The sequence below is a fragment of the Podarcis filfolensis genome (assembly GCF_964270895.1).
Source record: "Podarcis filfolensis genome assembly, chromosome: 12".
NCBI classification, from domain to species: Eukaryota; Metazoa; Chordata; class Lepidosauria; order Squamata; family Lacertidae; genus Podarcis; species Podarcis filfolensis.
The window spans coordinates 50,483,728-50,501,590 of NC_139614.1; the positions used below are offsets into that span (position 1 = coordinate 50,483,728).

The 17,863-nt window shown below is 40.9% G+C and overlaps 1 protein-coding gene across 1 annotated transcript in view; it reads right to left on the reverse strand.

Annotated features, from left to right (window-relative positions):
* CTDSPL (CTD small phosphatase like) overlaps positions 1–17,025 on the reverse strand; it is a 68,745-nt gene extending 51,720 nt beyond the window's left edge. Inside the window, 2 exon segments of the mRNA XM_083580087.1 lie at positions 16,912–16,944; positions 16,947–17,025. Of these exon segments, the coding sequence (XP_083436213.1) occupies positions 16,912–16,944; positions 16,947–16,986 (73 nt within the window). The 5' untranslated portion in view covers positions 16,987–17,025.
* Positions 17,026–17,863: the final 838 nt, after the last annotated feature.

A 17,863-nucleotide genomic window follows, 5' to 3' on the forward strand; every position in this document is an offset into this window, starting at 1 on the left:
GGGGGGGAGATTATCTGCAAACACCTACCAAGTTAAGTATTGACTTCAACAGGAAGGTGGGGAAGGCTACAGTTATCACAACTTCCTAATGAAATTATGTGCCTCCAGGAAGAAAAGTGTCAGCAATTCTTTCACATTTGTGTGGCCAAATGTGTGTCCTGTGGGTACTCAGTGTGGACGTCAGAAAGAGGCATCAAATTCTACACATTTCCAGTTTTAAAACACAGATAAGGAGCCACATGACGAGGAAAAATTCCAAGTTAGAAAGCGAAAGCACCCTTGTCCATCATGATTTTCCCTACATCTCTCCCGGTGGTCACAGGTGACCAGAAGTTTAAGACTGTAAGAAGATAAAAAGAGTCTGCCAAATCAGGCCAATGGCCCATCTAGCCCAGCATGGACCAGATGTCATGGGGAAACTGAAAGCAGGACCTTGGCACAAGAGCACTCTCCCCTCCTACAGTTTCCAGCAACTGGCATTCAGAAACACGCAAGTGAGTGAATTGAATTCCATGCAGATTGAGTAAGCAGCCCATTAGAAGACAGATGGATCACTCTGTCCCTCCTCCGCCAGCCCGCATGGTTTTTAGCTACTGTGGAAGAAAAGCTCTCCTCTCCAACCAGCATACAAACACAGGGTAGTACTCTCCTGCCCCCAGGCTTGCGTCTTATTAATACAGCGATGCTGCTTTACACCATCCACAGCTGCTTGTTCATCATGACAGAGGGAACTTTGAAATATTTTGTACACCACTAAAAGGGAACTACAGTGGATGCTTGGGTTGTGAACGTGATCCATGCAGGATGCACGTTCGCAACCCGAAGCGTTTGAACCCGCAGGTTGCGATTCGGCACTTCTGCGAATGCGCAAAGCGCAATTTAGTGCTTCTGCACATGCGCGACCGCCAAAACCCAGAAGTAACCTGTTCTTGTACTTCCGGGTTTCGGCAGTCTGTAACCCAAAAACCTAACCTGAAGCAGCTGTAACCCGAGGTATGACTGTATGTGGCATGAAAATGCCCTATGCTATCAAGACAACCGAAATGTGATGCATCCATAAATCTTACACCATATTAAAAGAACACAAGGATTTTACCAACGGCTTATGAAGCTTCATTATTTTAGAACTTTTTATATACACATTTAAAGAAAAGTTTTCTTTAATTCATATTCCAAATGGAATGGAGAGAACCCGTGGGGCACGGTTATCCCTGGATATAAACTCAATAGGAAGCATACAGTAAGAAATACCAGAGGCTGTGTCACTCTATGTCAAAGACAGGTTGCAGCAGACTCCTCCATTGTGGGTGCTGATACCAGACCCCAAGAGTAATTTAGTGCTGGGGATACGCACTGAGTCCAGAAAGCTAAAAATCCCAAAAGGGGAAGACTTCTCCACTGACCTGACATTTAGCAACAGCATCACCAAGGTGAGAGGGTAGACCATCAAGTTAGGTGGACCAGCATGACTATGCTGGTTCTGAGAAGGGTAACAACCCTTTAATGACATCACACTTTTTCCTCCTCCCACAGCTCTACAACCCAAACACATCTCTGTTCAGAAGACACTAAGGGAATGAAATTGTAAAAATGTTTCTCTGCATAGTAGTTAATGTAACATAAAACAAAATTTCAAAGTAACTTACAAAGTTACAGAAAATCTCTCTTCTGCCACCATTTTTTTAACCAGTTAAAATTACAGCAGCTAGCACAACAGCAGCGATAATCAGTACAGTGGTACCTCGGGTTACATACGCTTCAGGTTACATACGCTTCAGGTTACAGACTCCACTAACCCAGAAATATTACCTCAGGTTAAGAACTTTGCTTCAGGATGAGAACAGAAATTGCGCGGCGGAGACCCCATTACCTAAAGTGGTGCTTCAGGTTAAGAACAGTTTCAGGCTAAGAACGGACCTCTGGAACGAATTAAGTACGTAACCAGAGGTATCACTGTATTAAAGTGCAGGTATGCCATTTCAAAAGGCACTTCTTACAAAACCTAAGGTAGGGTTTCTTTTTGCAACATCGTATGTAAAGCGCAACAGCAATTTTCAATTGCAATTGTGCACAGCATGAACTATAGTAATCCTCCAGCAGTTTTACAGTACAGTGGCAATTAAAGTGCCAATGTGCAATATGCAACAATCATCCAGCACTTTTGCAGTGCAGCAGCAGTTTTTAGGTGCAATGATACAGCACAGCAGCCACATTAAAGTGCAGGTGTGTAACCATATGAACTAGGCTGATGATAATCCAGTAGTTTCCCACCTCAATAAAACGGCAGATTCTGTCACCCATCATCTGGGAGCATCCTTGACTTTAGTCTACCATCCTGGGGTGACCCCCCCCCCTTCTGCCTCTCACTTAGGGTTCCAAAAATAGCCCTTGTCTCTTATCAGGGAGGTTGCTGTCCACCAACTGTCCACCCAGCACAAACTGGACTTTTATCTCCTACTCCAAGCAGCATCCTGAGGGAAGGCTGAGCCAAGTGCCCTGCTGCAGCATGTGGGCAACTGTAATTAGAGAGCTGGTGAGTCAGTATTTCAGTTCAGCTGTCACAAGCTGCTGGATGTTTCTGGCTTAAGGTGGAATACACTTCAGCTAGTGGTGGGGAGAAGGGGAGTGCTCTCACCTTACTCTCTCACAGCACTCAGCTACTTTCTCCAGTGCTGTCCCTGGAGAAATCATGCTATGAGTACTGCATTATCCAGCAGAATGTTAGCTTTATTTCACTAAAAGATTTTATTAACATACTTTATCTAACATAACAGAGAGGTGGGGTTTTATATATACACATATATATAATACCAGATCATTTTGAAATGCACGACCCAGCCCTAAATAAATATAACAACAAAGTGCAATTCTAACTTTAGGTTTTACTTTCATAGTGCATCTTTAAAAGTAGTACATTTTTAATAACATTCAAAACCGAGCTTTCAATAAATAAGACTTGCATTGTAAAAACTGCAAAAAAGTCAAAAAAATGTTTGATATTTGGAGCAGCCCAGAGATCTGGAATAGCCGTTAGTGATTCATATTTCTTCACATTAAAGAACCTACTAGTCACTGCAGTCTCTATGGAGTTCCCACCCACTTTGTAAAAGGATCAGACTAAATGTCATAACATTGCTAATTCTAGCGGTTTGCTTATGGTTTACAAAAACCTCATTTTAGATGTTGACTTAACAAAGCAGGCCCAAGTTATAAAGCACCTGCAATACACTTAACCACCTTGACTGAACTAAAATGGGAGTCCATTTCCATGATTAAAAGAGTCATTTTATGAACAGATATATAATCTTAACATCCAAACTAAATGCACAGGAACCAGGTGGTCTCTGCAGGGCTGTAGATGGAAGAGAATGTTGACAGAAGCATGTCCAGTTGGGTAGCCTAGGTGGGTGAGAAGAATCAGAAGACTCAAAGCTGGACAGAATATTGGAAGAGAGCAGCAAGGCAGTGGAATGGAGAACAGAAGCAAGAAGTGCATTAGTAGGCAAGTAAGGTTTCAGAGCAGGGCAAGAATCGGAGATGGGGGTGACACAGGTGTTCAGAGTACAGAACTACTGTATAACTAGCAAACACAGAAAGTGAAACTTAGGAATATGGGCAGCAATGGCTATGTAAGCTCCCTAAGGCAGGACTGTATTGCTATGGTCTGTGCACAGTACTATGCAAGCCCTGATGGTTGACAGGTGGGCCCTGCCTGACCTGTGCAGGGCAGAGTAGATAAGGATTTGGCTTGCTGGCCATTTCCAGTCCATGTTAAACTAGGGGCAGTCATAGCAAGAAACTTGAAATGTTTAATGGAGGATAGCCCAACTAGGCCTAGGAGAGTCCCAGCAATCCCAGGGTCCTTTTGACAATGTGCTAACAACTCCTGGGAGATGAAGTCAGCGTATTATTAGCTGACATGAATGCATCCTCATTCCTACACCGTAAACAATTTCTTTTATGTTAATACATATTGACATTTTTCTGAGCAGGAAACATTTACACCATGATCCCCACGCTGCTAGGTTCTTCCCATGCACCACTGAACTGGAAGATTGCCATTTTCCTTTAGAACTTAACAGTCACACTATCCAGAAAAAAGAGGGATGGTAAATTTGATAAACTGATGTGCCTCAGAGGAATCACAACTGCGGGCATTAAAAGCTAGGGTTTGAATGTAAGACACTCTCCTCCTGCTTAGTCCATATCCTTATGTGAATTTGCCCATCCTTTGAGGTTAGCCATTGCATCCCTCTTGCATGTCCCATCATCCCCCAAAGCAAAGCTGGTGACAAACAATGTTAGAAACGGAGATATGAAAGCCAGGAGCTAAATGGCATCTTAAACCTAGGTTATGGGTACAACAACGGAATGTCTAGGTACACTTTTTTATAACAAGAATACAAAGCTGCAAATGGATTGCAGCTAAAATTTTATGCTCATTTTTCATATGGTCTAGTCCTTCGTCTGCCCACCACACCAATATTCTTAGGAGGATCTCTTTTCTCATGTCTTCGGAGAGTAGCTTTAAGTGGGGAAGCAGGAAAAGGTCATTCTTTCCTTCTACTCTGCAGTTTTAATCTGAAATTTTAGGCACAGTACTGCACCCAGAGATCAGAAACTGCTTGCGCTAATGAAATTCCCTGTTGCAAAATGCACCTAGAACAATGGGAGTTTTGAACACTGGTGACAAGACATGACAGAGGTCTTTCTGTTGTGGTGTTCCATATGGGGAATTCCATGCCCAAAGAGGTTAGGTTTATTTTGTTCCTTAATTTGTATTCCACTTGGACATCCCTTTTTAAACAAGCTTTTGATTAGGGCTAACTTTTCATCTTCTTGCTGCTGTTTTTAGTTTGGTTGCTGCTTTTATATTTGCAAACTGCTTTGAGTAACTCTTAATGCAAAGTGCCTGCATAACCAGAGAAGTCCCTGGGATTTCAGCATATTTTCTTATAACAGTAACGGAAACTAGATAAGTTTCAAGCTGTTTTATCCTAGTTTGGGGCATACACACAAAATGATTCTGGCTTACACTGTCACCTCATGAAAATTTATTTACTAGCCTTATCCCCCAATGTGGATTAGAGTTCTATCTAGAGCTATTCTGAATAGGTAAAAAGATAAAGGAGTACAGGACCCCTGGATGGTTAAGTCCTGTCAAGGGCGACCGTGGGGTGCGGCACTCATCTCGCTTCAGGCCGAAGGAGCCGATGTTTGTCCACAGACAGCTTTATGGGTCATTGGCCAGCATGACTAAACTGCTTCTGGTGCAGCAATACACCGTGACGAGTGCCTGAGCACAATGAAATGCCATTTACCTTCCTACTGCAGCGGTACCTATTTATCTACTTGCACTGGTATGCTTTCGAACTGCTAGGTTGGCAGAAGCTGGGCCAGAGCAACAGGAGCTCACCCTGTCACACAGCCACAGATTCAAACTGCTGACCTTCCGATTGGCAAGCCTAAGAGGCTCAGTGGTTTAGACCACAGCGCCACCCGCGTCCCAGTTATTTTGAATATAGCTACCACAATAAGCCATTTCAGTTTAGTTGTTATGACATAAACATGAATGATTAAATGTGCAAATTGCAATGATATTGCTGCCTCTATTCTTTGGTTACAATATTAATTGTGCTTTACTGTGCTTTTAAAAACTGTGTCCACACTAGTTTTTAGCACAAGTATTTGCCTTGTTTTGAAGCATCGGTGGCCTACATTTGACCCACTTTGCTTAAGATACAAACACCATCAGCACCCATGTATACAGATGGGGCATATCAGATCAGTGAGAGGATAGAAAATTCTAGGTCCAGAGTCCAAGGTCACTAGTCAAATGATTACAGGCCAGAAAAGATCCTAGAGAGCTGCTGAAAGGGTAGATGACATTGGACTATGTAGATCACAGGCTTGACTCAAAAGAAAGCAGCTTATTTGTATCTAACTGAGAACTGTACCTCTCTTAAGATTCTCCACCTCAATGTCATGCATGGGCAGAAATGCATGTTAAACTTGTAGAGTCACTTTTAATGTCCCTCCCCTCTGCCTACTCACCCCATAGACTTTTTGTGCATGTGTATACTTTGCATGATACCCTTGCAAGTAAGCTAGATTAGTCTCAATGCTCTCTACAACAAGAAACACAAGAGCACATGGAAGTCTGATCACCACCACCACCAAAGCAAGCATCATCACAAGACAAATGATTTATAAGGAACTTAGGAGCAGAACCTCAATGAAAAACTGAGATATTTTCTAAAATATTAAGCAGCATAGAAGTGCTTTAAAATAAACCAGGCATCGTATATCCACATTGAGACAATACAGCCTACAACAAAGGCAAACAGAAGTGGGAGAAACTAATACTGCAATACTCAGCTAATACTGAAAACAGCGGGATACACAGGTTATTTTATTTAAATTTAAATACCCTAAGAAAAAAATAGGAGAACATAGCAAGACATCTGTTACAAAGGATGAAACTGGATATGACAGAATTTTAAAATGCAATTGTATGTAATCATGATTATAAACATTGATGATGGGTGAGCGGGAAGTCATTAGTATTGTAGAATAGAATTATGACTGTTGAGTGACAAAGTGTAACTTTGAATCTTGAAATAAAATAAAATATTCAGTACAGAAAAAAAAGAATTTAAAGACTCGATGTTCCTTTAAGATGACAATAAAGCTGGTTTCAAACACAAGATATCTAAACTTCAGATAATTTATTTTCCTGCCAAAGTGCTGACAAAGCTAATATACTTTGGGCCAAGTTTCACTTCCTTGCTGCAGTGTCCTTCATTTTTATTACTGCAATACTAATGAACCTTCAACCAGCCAGCTCCTTGCATTTTACCCCCTATCTGAACTGCAAACTTACTGAGGAAAAAAGAAAGTTTAAGTATCCAGTATTAGGAAGAATTCAGGCCTGCACTGGTAATGCCATTCCACATTTTTCAGAGAATAGTGTAAAACACCTTTAACCTTGCTACAAGGCATCCTACGTATACACGTTAAATTGATTGCAGTTATTGTAATGGACAGCTCTTGCAACAGCTGCGAATGTTACAGCAATCTTTATGATGCCCTTGTGTAACCCCAAGTCAAATGTTTCTTTCTAGAGGCAATTTGGCTAGCTAAGTGTGGCACACACAGCTAACATCTGCCACCATCAAGACTAAAACATAACAGCATTTATGGGAGATAATCATATACGTAAACATCAGTTCAAAGCATTTTCCAAACAGTTAACCTGTAAACCAACGCTGCATACTAACACCATCGTTTTCCGCAGAGGAAGAAGTCAAGAGAAGAGCAATGTTAATGGAGCAGTAATGATTCTGTCAATGAAACAACAACAAAAACCTCCCCAAGGATACCAACCAAGAATTGACCAAGAATTAAGAGCAGGAATGAAAGATGCAGAGTAAAGGACACTAGGTCACTTTCTGGTCAGAGCTCCAGAGCAACATTTTTTAAAAAAAGTAGGGGAGGGGGAGAGGAAAACACAGCAGCGAGCTGGAAGATGTACACATCTCACAATGTGAAAATGAGGCATCTGATCAAGACTTGTATTTTAAAATGAGCTTTAAATATATATATATATATATATATATATATATATATATATAAAATTTGCAGATGCTTGTGTGTTTTTAATGCCAGGCAGAAGACCAGCTATCTAAAAGACTTTTGGCAGATGTTTATCCTCCTGGACAAGGGCCCCCTGATTTATAGCAGGAGCCAAAATTCTCCAAGTTGTAAAAAGGGAATTACAGGCTGAGAGCAAAGGTTACTAGGTTACTGACCCTACAGAATACAATCAAGCTGCAAAAGCACTAATTAAGAGTTGGTAAATAGTAGGATTCATTGTTTAACAAAATATAATACCATGTATCTCCCATTAGAGACTTGAGCCACAGGTTAAAGGGCAAGAGCTAATGGGAAAAGCAACTGGCCAGGAAAGGGGGTTGTAAACTGAAGAAGTTTTTACTTAGAAAAGGCCTTTGCTTCTAAAAATCTATATATGTTATGTATGAAATATATTGGCTTAAATGTAATTATGCAAAGGATTTAGAAAGTAAGAAATGTTAGATTCTTATGTTAGATTCTTATTTCATAGAATCATAGAGTTGGAAGAGACCACAAGGGCCATTGAGTCCAACCCCCTGCCAAGCAGGAAACACCATCAGAGCACTCCTGACATATGGTTGTCAAGCCTCTGCTTAAAGACCTCCAAAGAAGGAGATCTTTCATTGATGGTGTGTGAGAATGTGAAGCCAAGATCTCTGACCTCTGTTTAAGATAAAAATTTAAAACCATTAGCCATCTGTTTTGGAGGGCAAAAGGGCAAGAAGGGCAAGAGGTGATCTGGTAATTAAGGTGCCTTGTTGAGGCAAATGTAAGATATATGGCTACTTGTTTGCCATTTATAGATAGAAGGAAATATAGCTCTTTGTCTCCCATAAAAGGTAATAGGAAATGGGTGTATCTTTTATGATTGGTTCTAGCAAACAGCCAATAGGAATTTCAACCAGGCTGATTGGACAGAGGCAGCCAAAGGAGGAGCAAGGGGGCTGGGCTGAGGAAATATAAGTGCTGACCATCAGGGCTGGAGTGGGCAGAGCTTTGGTAACCATATACCACTGTGTCTCTCATTTATTTGTCTAACAAATAAATTATTATTTTAATTTCTCTATTGCTGCGTTGAATATTTCATTCCAGCTAAGCGTTAACCACAAGCAGGGTGCTACAAAAACATATAAGAAGGCACACTAGACCCTCAAAGCATCTGTAAAAAAAGTGTCTAGGTTTTAAGACACCAAAGTGGCAGAAAGGAAAAGGAACCTGACCCCAGACTGCCATTTCTTTTTCTCCCCCAATGCCTAGCACCCCTGAACCTCCATTTACTGGAAAAAGCACTTTAGGGAAATGTGTAGCAGGCATAGACGTTCAGCAACTCCACCCAAATACTTCTTTTTGTATTATATATTACCTACGCTCCCTGCTTTACAAGTGATTGAGGGAGGTCTGCATTTCAAGTTTCAGGCCTGCCACCATCCCAAAATTTAGGCCTCAAGCTCCAGATTTGCAGAAACCAAGACTCTACACTTTTGTAATTAAGCAACACTGTGGCCTAAGCAAGTTTGTACTACATATAAACCTTCTGCCTTCTGGACACAGAGCTTACAAGATAACAGGAAAACAACGTGAGAATGGAAAGGTTCTTAAGGCTGCCTGGGTAATTTTAACTTGAGCGTAGCGTTTCCAAAACCACCAATCCTCAGGCTGTACTAGAATATCCTAAAATAGCTGAACTGGACAAGTGGTGAAAAATTGTTGCAAGTATGTACAGGTTTATTTTTATTGCACAAGGGTGGCTACTATGTATAACAAGTGACTTGCCAAACATAATGCAAACTTCCTTTCATGGGATACACTTAGGCCAGCTAGCCCCACTGAATTTAGGGGGACTCTGTATAGGATTCCACTATTAGAAAATGAAATTTTATACGTATATGTGTGGGTGTGTGCTGGGGGAGCACTTTTCCACTGGTTATTATTTGAAACTGGTAAAACTCTCATGTCGGAACAAATATGCAACGCACACAAGATTATCTACATGCAGCTTGCAAGTTATAAAAACACAGAGAAGTTGTCAAATGTGATCAATTCGTCTTATTTGAAGAAACCTTTACACTAATCCAAGTTTTCTTCCATAAATCTGTCAATCACACTCAGCTTAAAAACTCCTACAAGGATTCCTGGCCATTGGATTAAGAAAGGAACAACTCCCTCAACTACTGATGGGGGAAGAACAGCTCACACACAAAACAACTCAAACCAAGATGACTCATTTGTATTTTAAAAGCTGCTATTTTTCCAAAGTAGAAAGCGGAAAACTAATACAGAACTCAAACTGTACTTGGAAAACAAATAACATCCCCCAGTTTAGGGAAGGAGCAGCAGCTGCTTAGCAATATTTAAGAGTAGGAAGAGTTGTCATAATCCACCAGGAAACAAGGGGGTGGGGACACAAGTGAAAGTAAATTGTTCCTTGGCTATAAAATTTTCAAAGACATATATTTTAAAAGTCTATTGTGGGCATTTCATAATTGGTTAACATTACTCTCTTGCCCATCTAATGCATTTTTGAGAGGAGGTTTCGCTGAAGGCAAAAAGAAGTGACTGTAGTTCTGGAAGATGTGATGTGTCTGCAGTTAGCAAACACCACATTTAGACTTATACATTCACAAATTCATTGATACTTTTATGCTTTGGAACTACTAAGTCTCACCCTCTTATACATTTGGTTTTGCTTCTCTGGTATTTTATGGGTACTCCGTGTGTGTACACACACACACACACACAAGGGGGGGGGCTTTCAAGAGAAAATAAACATATAAATATTATAAAGAATAAATAAATGGGGTGTTAGAATCAAGATCTGATAACCACACACATTTGTCCACTGGTTTGCAGTCATGGACTGCTAAATGTGGATGAAGCTGACCTGAAATGGGGAACAGTCATAGCTCAGTAGCAGGACATCTGCTTTGCATGCCGAAGTTCAATCTCCATTTAAGGTTTGGGAAGACTTCCTGTCTAAGAGATTTGAGAGCTGCTCTAAGTCAGTGTGGACATTACTGAATTCAGCGGCTCATCAGTCTGAGTTGGCATAAAGCGGCTTCCTAGTTTCCTGTCATATTTTATTCCACTACATATATATAGACCTGGTCTAAGCAAACAACTCAAGTGTTTTGCAGACTGATATTCACTTGTACACAATTCTGTATGCAGGAGATGATCTGCCACATTGCCAGGAGTGATGTTTCAACTAGGCATTTTATTATATAACAGCAATTTGCTATTATAAGTAACGTTAAAGGTCTAGAACACATCCAGCCACTTTACAAACTGCAATCATATACATCTTTGGTTGGGAACCTCTGGCTCTTTTGCCTAATCAGGCCTGTCTAGCTTCTGGCTTTGGGTCATAAGGCCCAGCCATATCCACTTTTCCTGCACCTTACAACATATGACACAATTCTCAAAGTGGCATGCAGAAAGTTGACTACTTTGGGATCTGGTCCTCTGGACAAAAGTGGTTCCTCACTATACACATGTACTTGGTAATAAGTCTCATTGAACCAACAAGGCTTACACCTGCAGAGAATTACACTGGTGTGATACTATTTATCAATATTGTGGTAAACTACAGCTGAAGTGGGCAGAAGGTAAACCTGGATCTACTGCTAGATCTCTGAGTGGTTTACAATAGATCAGTAAAGATTTCTGACTCCCAACTATTTCACAATAGCAGGAACAAATTTATTCCCCTCTTCCCAAACTACACTGCTGAAATAACAAAAGCTTGGGGTCTGCATGACTAGATTTGTGTGTGGTGCTCATAACGAACTGTTGGACTGAGAATTCTTTAATTCTATGTGTTTATCTTTTGCATGTCAGGCTTTGGTTCTTGGATCTCAGGGATCTAGGGGGGAAAAACACCTCACAAAGTAGAACCTGCAAGCCTGAAGCCTGCACACTTAAACTTACAAAGAAGTTTATGACTGTGTGTTTAAAGCCCTACATTAATCATAAGTATCTGAAGCTGAAGGTAGCCTAGAAGGAAAAGCCCACCCCAAATTGTTTTGTTAACACCTAGAACTCTAGCCAATGATGAAGTACAGCATCACTGCTCTCATAATGTAGATTTCGTTTGTTTTGCATTCAGCATCTTAAAAGCTTTACCCTAATGAGTAACAAACCAAACATCATATAACCTCAACTTCCATTATACAAAGCCGATTATACAAACATTAAAAATGTTGGGGAGGGAGCATTATGTACTAAATTTATTATGTACTTTATTCATTATTGTTATCGCCTAGAGCCATTTTTTAAATATATCATTCAGTTGTAATTTCAAAAGATCTAAGAAAAAGTCAGTGATGCTAATGGGTTTATATAATTTAATACTTACTTGGAAGGCACTGTTACATTCCAACATATGCTTTGAAAAACTCAAATTGCCACTCAGGCCATAGCAATTTCAGCTCACATGCATTTCATTCACTCTTCATTAGCCACCTCCCACCTCTAGGCGCCCTCTCAAAAGTTACTGTAGTAAAGTGTCCCCTTCCTTTCTTGGCTACTGCTGAATTTATATAGCTGGCTTGTAATGCTTAGAGAGCTGATCATCCTTTAGGGTAGGTCACAGCTGACAACATGGTGGCATGAAGAAGCTACAGGAGATGATTTGTGTATAATTTATACTTAAGCTGCTAGGCAGCACTTTTATTTTGCACAGAAGATATAGCCCAATAATGATGTTCACAATAGAGAAAGTTTCTGAAGTCCGGCTAATAAAACTGTGAAGATTAATTTCCAAAGAATTGTAACTTTAAACAGGTGGGTCAAGTTTTGAAAGCAGGGTAACGTAAAATGAAACAGATAAGGCATACAAACAAACGCAAAAAACAAGCTTTTTTGTATCTCCTTAAAAGGATCAAAATTGCAATCTCTTGATGTTTACAAAGTTAAAGGCCTGTAATAGCAAAGAGATGTAATTTGTAGGAAATGGTTTTGATTAATGAAAGCAATGCTTTATTAATGTATTGCTTGACCATTTAAACACACAATATCCACATGAGGCTATGATTTCGTTGTTGCAGGTTCTATCCAACTCCTTCAAAATGGCTTGAGACAGATAACAGTTTAAGGTGACACATAACAGAAATACACACACTGTTATGTGGACTGTCTCAGGACTATGGTGTGGTAAGGAAAAGTTAGGAAACTCCTCCTTGAACACCATTGTCCCAATTCTCACTCACAGCAAACCATTTTTAAAAAGAGATTCACGCAGTGCTAAACTACCTATTTAGTTGGTCTCTAGAACATGTAGTTGGTCTCTAGAACAACTTGGAATACTTTTCCAGTATTGGATCAGAAATGTCTCCAGGTTCACCTGACTTTCTAACACATGCTCACATATACATTACATGGCCCTTACAGTTACATTGATTACAACTTTGAAAATGAGAAATTTGATCAACACTGTATCCATTCATTGTATTATGACAAATGGAAATTTTGTTATGCAACACAGTTTTGTTTAAAAAACCCCACACACCCTCCATTAGAAATATAAACATTCATATTGTAATATAAAAACTATGTATTTTTATACATGCATGCGTAGTTGATTTTCTGTTACTTTAGTATCAAGTTTTCAGAGCACACTTAGAAACTAACACAAACTGTATGTAAACCATTGTTTTCTTAAGTCATTTTATGAGTCTAATCCTAACAAATTCTGCTATAAATTAAAGAGCTTTAGCCCAAATAGTGTACATCAATATGGGTCAACTTCTTTATCAGGCTGGGAAGAATTCACTTTTTCCATTGATGCAACAAGAGTGATCAGTATTGACCAGTAACTGTGCCATTTTTTTAAACCAGCCCATATCCATTTTGCGTGACAGGATGACACCACATCATGAGAAGGTCAAAGCCAGTTATTGGTCTGAACCAGGCTTGCTTGCCAACTGCAGTATCTATATGGAGCACAGGTGATGTTATTTGCCTCCATGCTATGGTGTCTAGAGCAGGTATAGGCAAACTTGGCCCTCCAGATGTTTTGAGACTACAACTACCATGATCCCTAGCTAACAGGACCAGTGGTCAGGGATGATGGGAATTGTAGTCCCAAAACATCTGGAGGGCCGAGTTTGCCTATGCCTGGTCTAGAGTATTGAGTTTGAATGTGGGTAATTAAAGTTCAAATCCCTGTTCAACTATGAAGTTCACTGGGTGTCCTTGGACAAGCCACTTTCTCCCATCCTAAGCTACTTCAGATCTGTAGCAAAGCTAAAATGCTGAACGAATTTTTTCAAGAGGAAGAAAGCATACAAAAACTTATAAAGCAGCTCCAGAGACAGCTTATGCTGTAAATTGTCTAGTTGCAGACATGCTGCCCATCCGCAAAGTCAATATTGTATGTGGATAAATACCGGTAGTCCATGAATGTTGACTTGGCCTACTATGAAGATACCATTTGCTGTAATTAACAAGTGCTTTGGTAGGAAGGGTTTTCTCCTATATGTGCTGTGATTTTGAGAAGGTAAGAGCAGCAAAATCTCTTCTTACCTACTCCAAACCTCAGCAAAAATGAGAATTCTGGATGGCAACCTGTGAGCTTCTGGCTTTTTGTTCACCAAAAAGACCAGAGCAATTACAACTGGCAGGCAGATGTGTCAACACCTGCACATTACTAAAGCTTCACTAGTAGCAGGGGTCCACCGTTCCACTCCCCACACTCACCATGGTGAGTGTTTCATCACCCTCTGGCAATGGTGATGAGGAGACAAAGCAAACAAATAAGAATCATAAACAGCTGTAGAAACAGGCCCAACATGAAAAAAGACAGCTGCACAAGCAGTTATTTCCTGCCGCCTTTGCTGCATTTCAAGAAACCACCCTCTTATCTAAAAATCTACCGGGGGGACGGACGACCCACAAAACTATATACGCTAACCCCCCAAGTATGAAATTTAAAATCCTCTGTTGTGTAATTCTGCAATTTCTTTTTACAGCTCACTAGCATCAAGTTAGAGGAAGTTGTGGCTGGGCATTTTGGTGGTGGGCCACTTATGCACTTGGAGCAGTTCCATCACCTGCTGCCAAAACAAGTCCCAACTTTCACTAGAACTCCAGAGGGGAACATATGCGCTGCTTGCCAACCAACCAAACCTTCATCTCCCTGGCTCCAGCTTCCAAAACCCAACACACTAATGCTGGAATAAACCCCACTGAGCACAGAGAAAGTTTATTTTGAATAAACATGCATGAGACTGCATTGAAGAAGGAGGACACAATCCTGACTCTGTTAGCAACTTTGTGGATCCTAACGGGTAGTCTTCAGGTGCATAATCTGTTAAGTCTGATCAGGGGGCCCATCTAGTCCTGCCTTTCTAACTGTAGCCAGTCACCTATTTCCAGGAAGCTTATAAGCAGAGCATACAGGAGACAGCCCTCTCTTGATTGCCTCCAATATCCAGAGTTTGATGGAGAAGGTCTCTTGCTTCACTCCTTGGGTTTAATATGTTTTTCAATTAAATCATCTGTTTCTGACAAGTGTTGGTTTATGCAACTGCTTCAACATAACACCAGTAGTGAGAAGTACTAGGAAATTTCCTCGAGCCAGTGCAGTTGTAATGCTCTTGTATCTTAGTAGGTTTTTTTTCAAAACCAGGAGCAGGCCACTAGATCAAATGTTCTTTCCCCACCAGTCCTTCTACTCACATGAACATGTTTCACATTCTAGTTTTAATCAGTTAACACTAATCATGGTTTGCTAGCAAAGTTCCAACCCCAGCTAAGAGACAACAGTGGCTAGTATTAATCGTGTCTGTTAGCAACCATTAACCCTGGTTAAGATCTGGCAGGGAAGGGAATCAAGCATGCAGTCCCACAGCCTGTTCCCTCTTAACCACGGTTCACATTGAACAGAACACCTTAGTACAGAGGTTGCTAGTAAGTTCTCACATTTGTTCCTCGTTTTCCACTGCCACCACTATATTTATCGGTTAGACATGGGTTTATATTCCAAAAACAATGTAAACCGTACACAGTTCTGTTTTATGTAGACTGGTCTCTTTAGTAACAGGACTCCCTATTACAAGACCATGTACAAGGAGCATGATGAACAAGACGAACGGTTTGGAAACCTGAAAAATCTGAAAGCTTCCTCACTAAAGAAGGAAAAGGATTATCCAATATGGATGAATGCTTTAGCTAACAGCATTAAATTGGTTTCAAAATAACGGCTTTCTTTTTTATATGATGGTGATGATGAGTATAAATGATATGAGGGAAATCACAGAATTAAAACAAGTAAACCAAAATGAAAAGGATATCAAACCCCTACTCCACAGCAGGATACTCTAGCCATCATGACAAAGATTATTACCTATTAGCCACACCAAACAAGCAGAGAACTGGAGCAGTCACAGTACACTACAGTGAAAGAGATAGCTACAACAACTTGAAAAATAAATCTGCAGCCATGAGGAAGATTATAATCTTTATTATTTTTCAGGTGACTACATTTGTACCACCAGGTTTATTTCATGTCCTTTTTTTTTTTAAGGACTGCCCATTCCATTTCATGCCACCACACATTGAGAGCACAGTCAATGACTTCTTTCATGCTTCACTGGTCTAAAACGCCCCTTAAATTCTGAAGTTTTGACCATCCACCTTGATCTTGGTTCAAGCCTTGCTTTTGCTGAAGGAAAAATGAAAACAGTTTGACCTGGTTTTTGAACTGGAGGGCAATGTTCAATGCATGTTATGAGTAGGATCTTTACATCCAAACCTTATTGCTTTCCCTGACCATTTTTAGCTGTTTCAGCGCAAAACACCTTAAACAAAAAGTCTCCAAATCAATCATTTTAATCCAGTTTGAAGGATGTTTACACCAGCCTCTTCCAAAAAACACAAATTCCTCAGTGCCCAAATGCCAAGATTTCAAAACCATCCTACTAAGTTCAATAAAGGTCTGCCTCCCTAGAGCTTGGACTTGGCCCAAACTCTAGCTGGCAGAGGAACAACAAGGTTACACGAGTTGCACTCAACACCAATTGGAGTAGAGACAAAACACAGAGAGGCACAAAAATGCATTCCACTTTAATAGCTATAGTGATGTCTTAATTTACTGCTGGACTGAAGCAAAACAGTTAAGTGAAGAGGTTCAAGGTGCTACACCAGAGCAGCAACCTGAGTCTACACTGGCACAATGCTGAAAGGAATATTACAGGAAAAAGGAAAAAAAAACAGCTTGCCCATTTTGTATGCAACCATTAGGACAGTATTGTGTACCCATAGAGAACAGTTTCTCACCTTTATCCTGAGAGCAAGACAGGATTTCTTCTCTTTGGGGTTAGTCACCTGGGTGATAATGGACGGGTTGTCCATGGAAACAGAGTGCGTTTTCACCTGGCTATTTCCCTCCCAGAGGCAGGTTCGGTGTGCGTTTATGGGTTCCTTTTTATTCGTTTTCCTTTTAGGAAATCTAGAGGCAGACTTATGTGTGAAAAAAGAACTCCTCCAGGAACGAAGCCAAAAAAAAATGTTATAGAAGGCAGCACGCATACAGGTCTCTTCTGTAGTGCCTTGTCCTCTTTCCTTCTTCAAAGAACGGAGGGAGTTAAAAAAGATGGGGGGAGGAAACCCCAAATCCAAAGACTACCCCACCTAAAGCAAAACCCTATACCACTCTGAGTTAAAGGAAAAACCCAGTGCCACTCCAAATCCTTACTCCAGGCACAAAAATACCCGCCTGAACAGCAACCTCAGGACAGCAGTAGAGAAAATACAGATACGGGATCTTGGCGGCGGCTCACCTTCGCACCCCCTCAAGAACCCTCGGTTTGTCCTGTGCCTCCTAAATGGCTCCCCTGAGCTGATCCCTAAAAAAAACCTACCCCACTCACACTCACCCCAAAGCTTTGTATTACCCCTCCCCCCAAAAACCCAATTCAAAACACCCTACATCTAACTCCCCCAAACCGTGCCTCTGACCTATCATTTCCCCCCCCAAAAAAATCCCCTTGCCCAAAAAAGAGGGTTCAGACCCCCCTCCTCATCTGGAGGCAGCACCTTCCTTCCTCTCCCCCCCCCTATTTAGATCCCTAAACTTACCTACCTCCCCCCTCCCGCCAGAAGATGAAAAAAAAATGCCCCTTTCCAGGAGGAGGAGGAGGAGCAAGCGGTGCTCCCCACCCCACCCCGAAAGAGCCCTCCCCCCTTCCGTGCCCCCTCCCCTAATCAAGCCCCCACCCGCCCTGTCCTC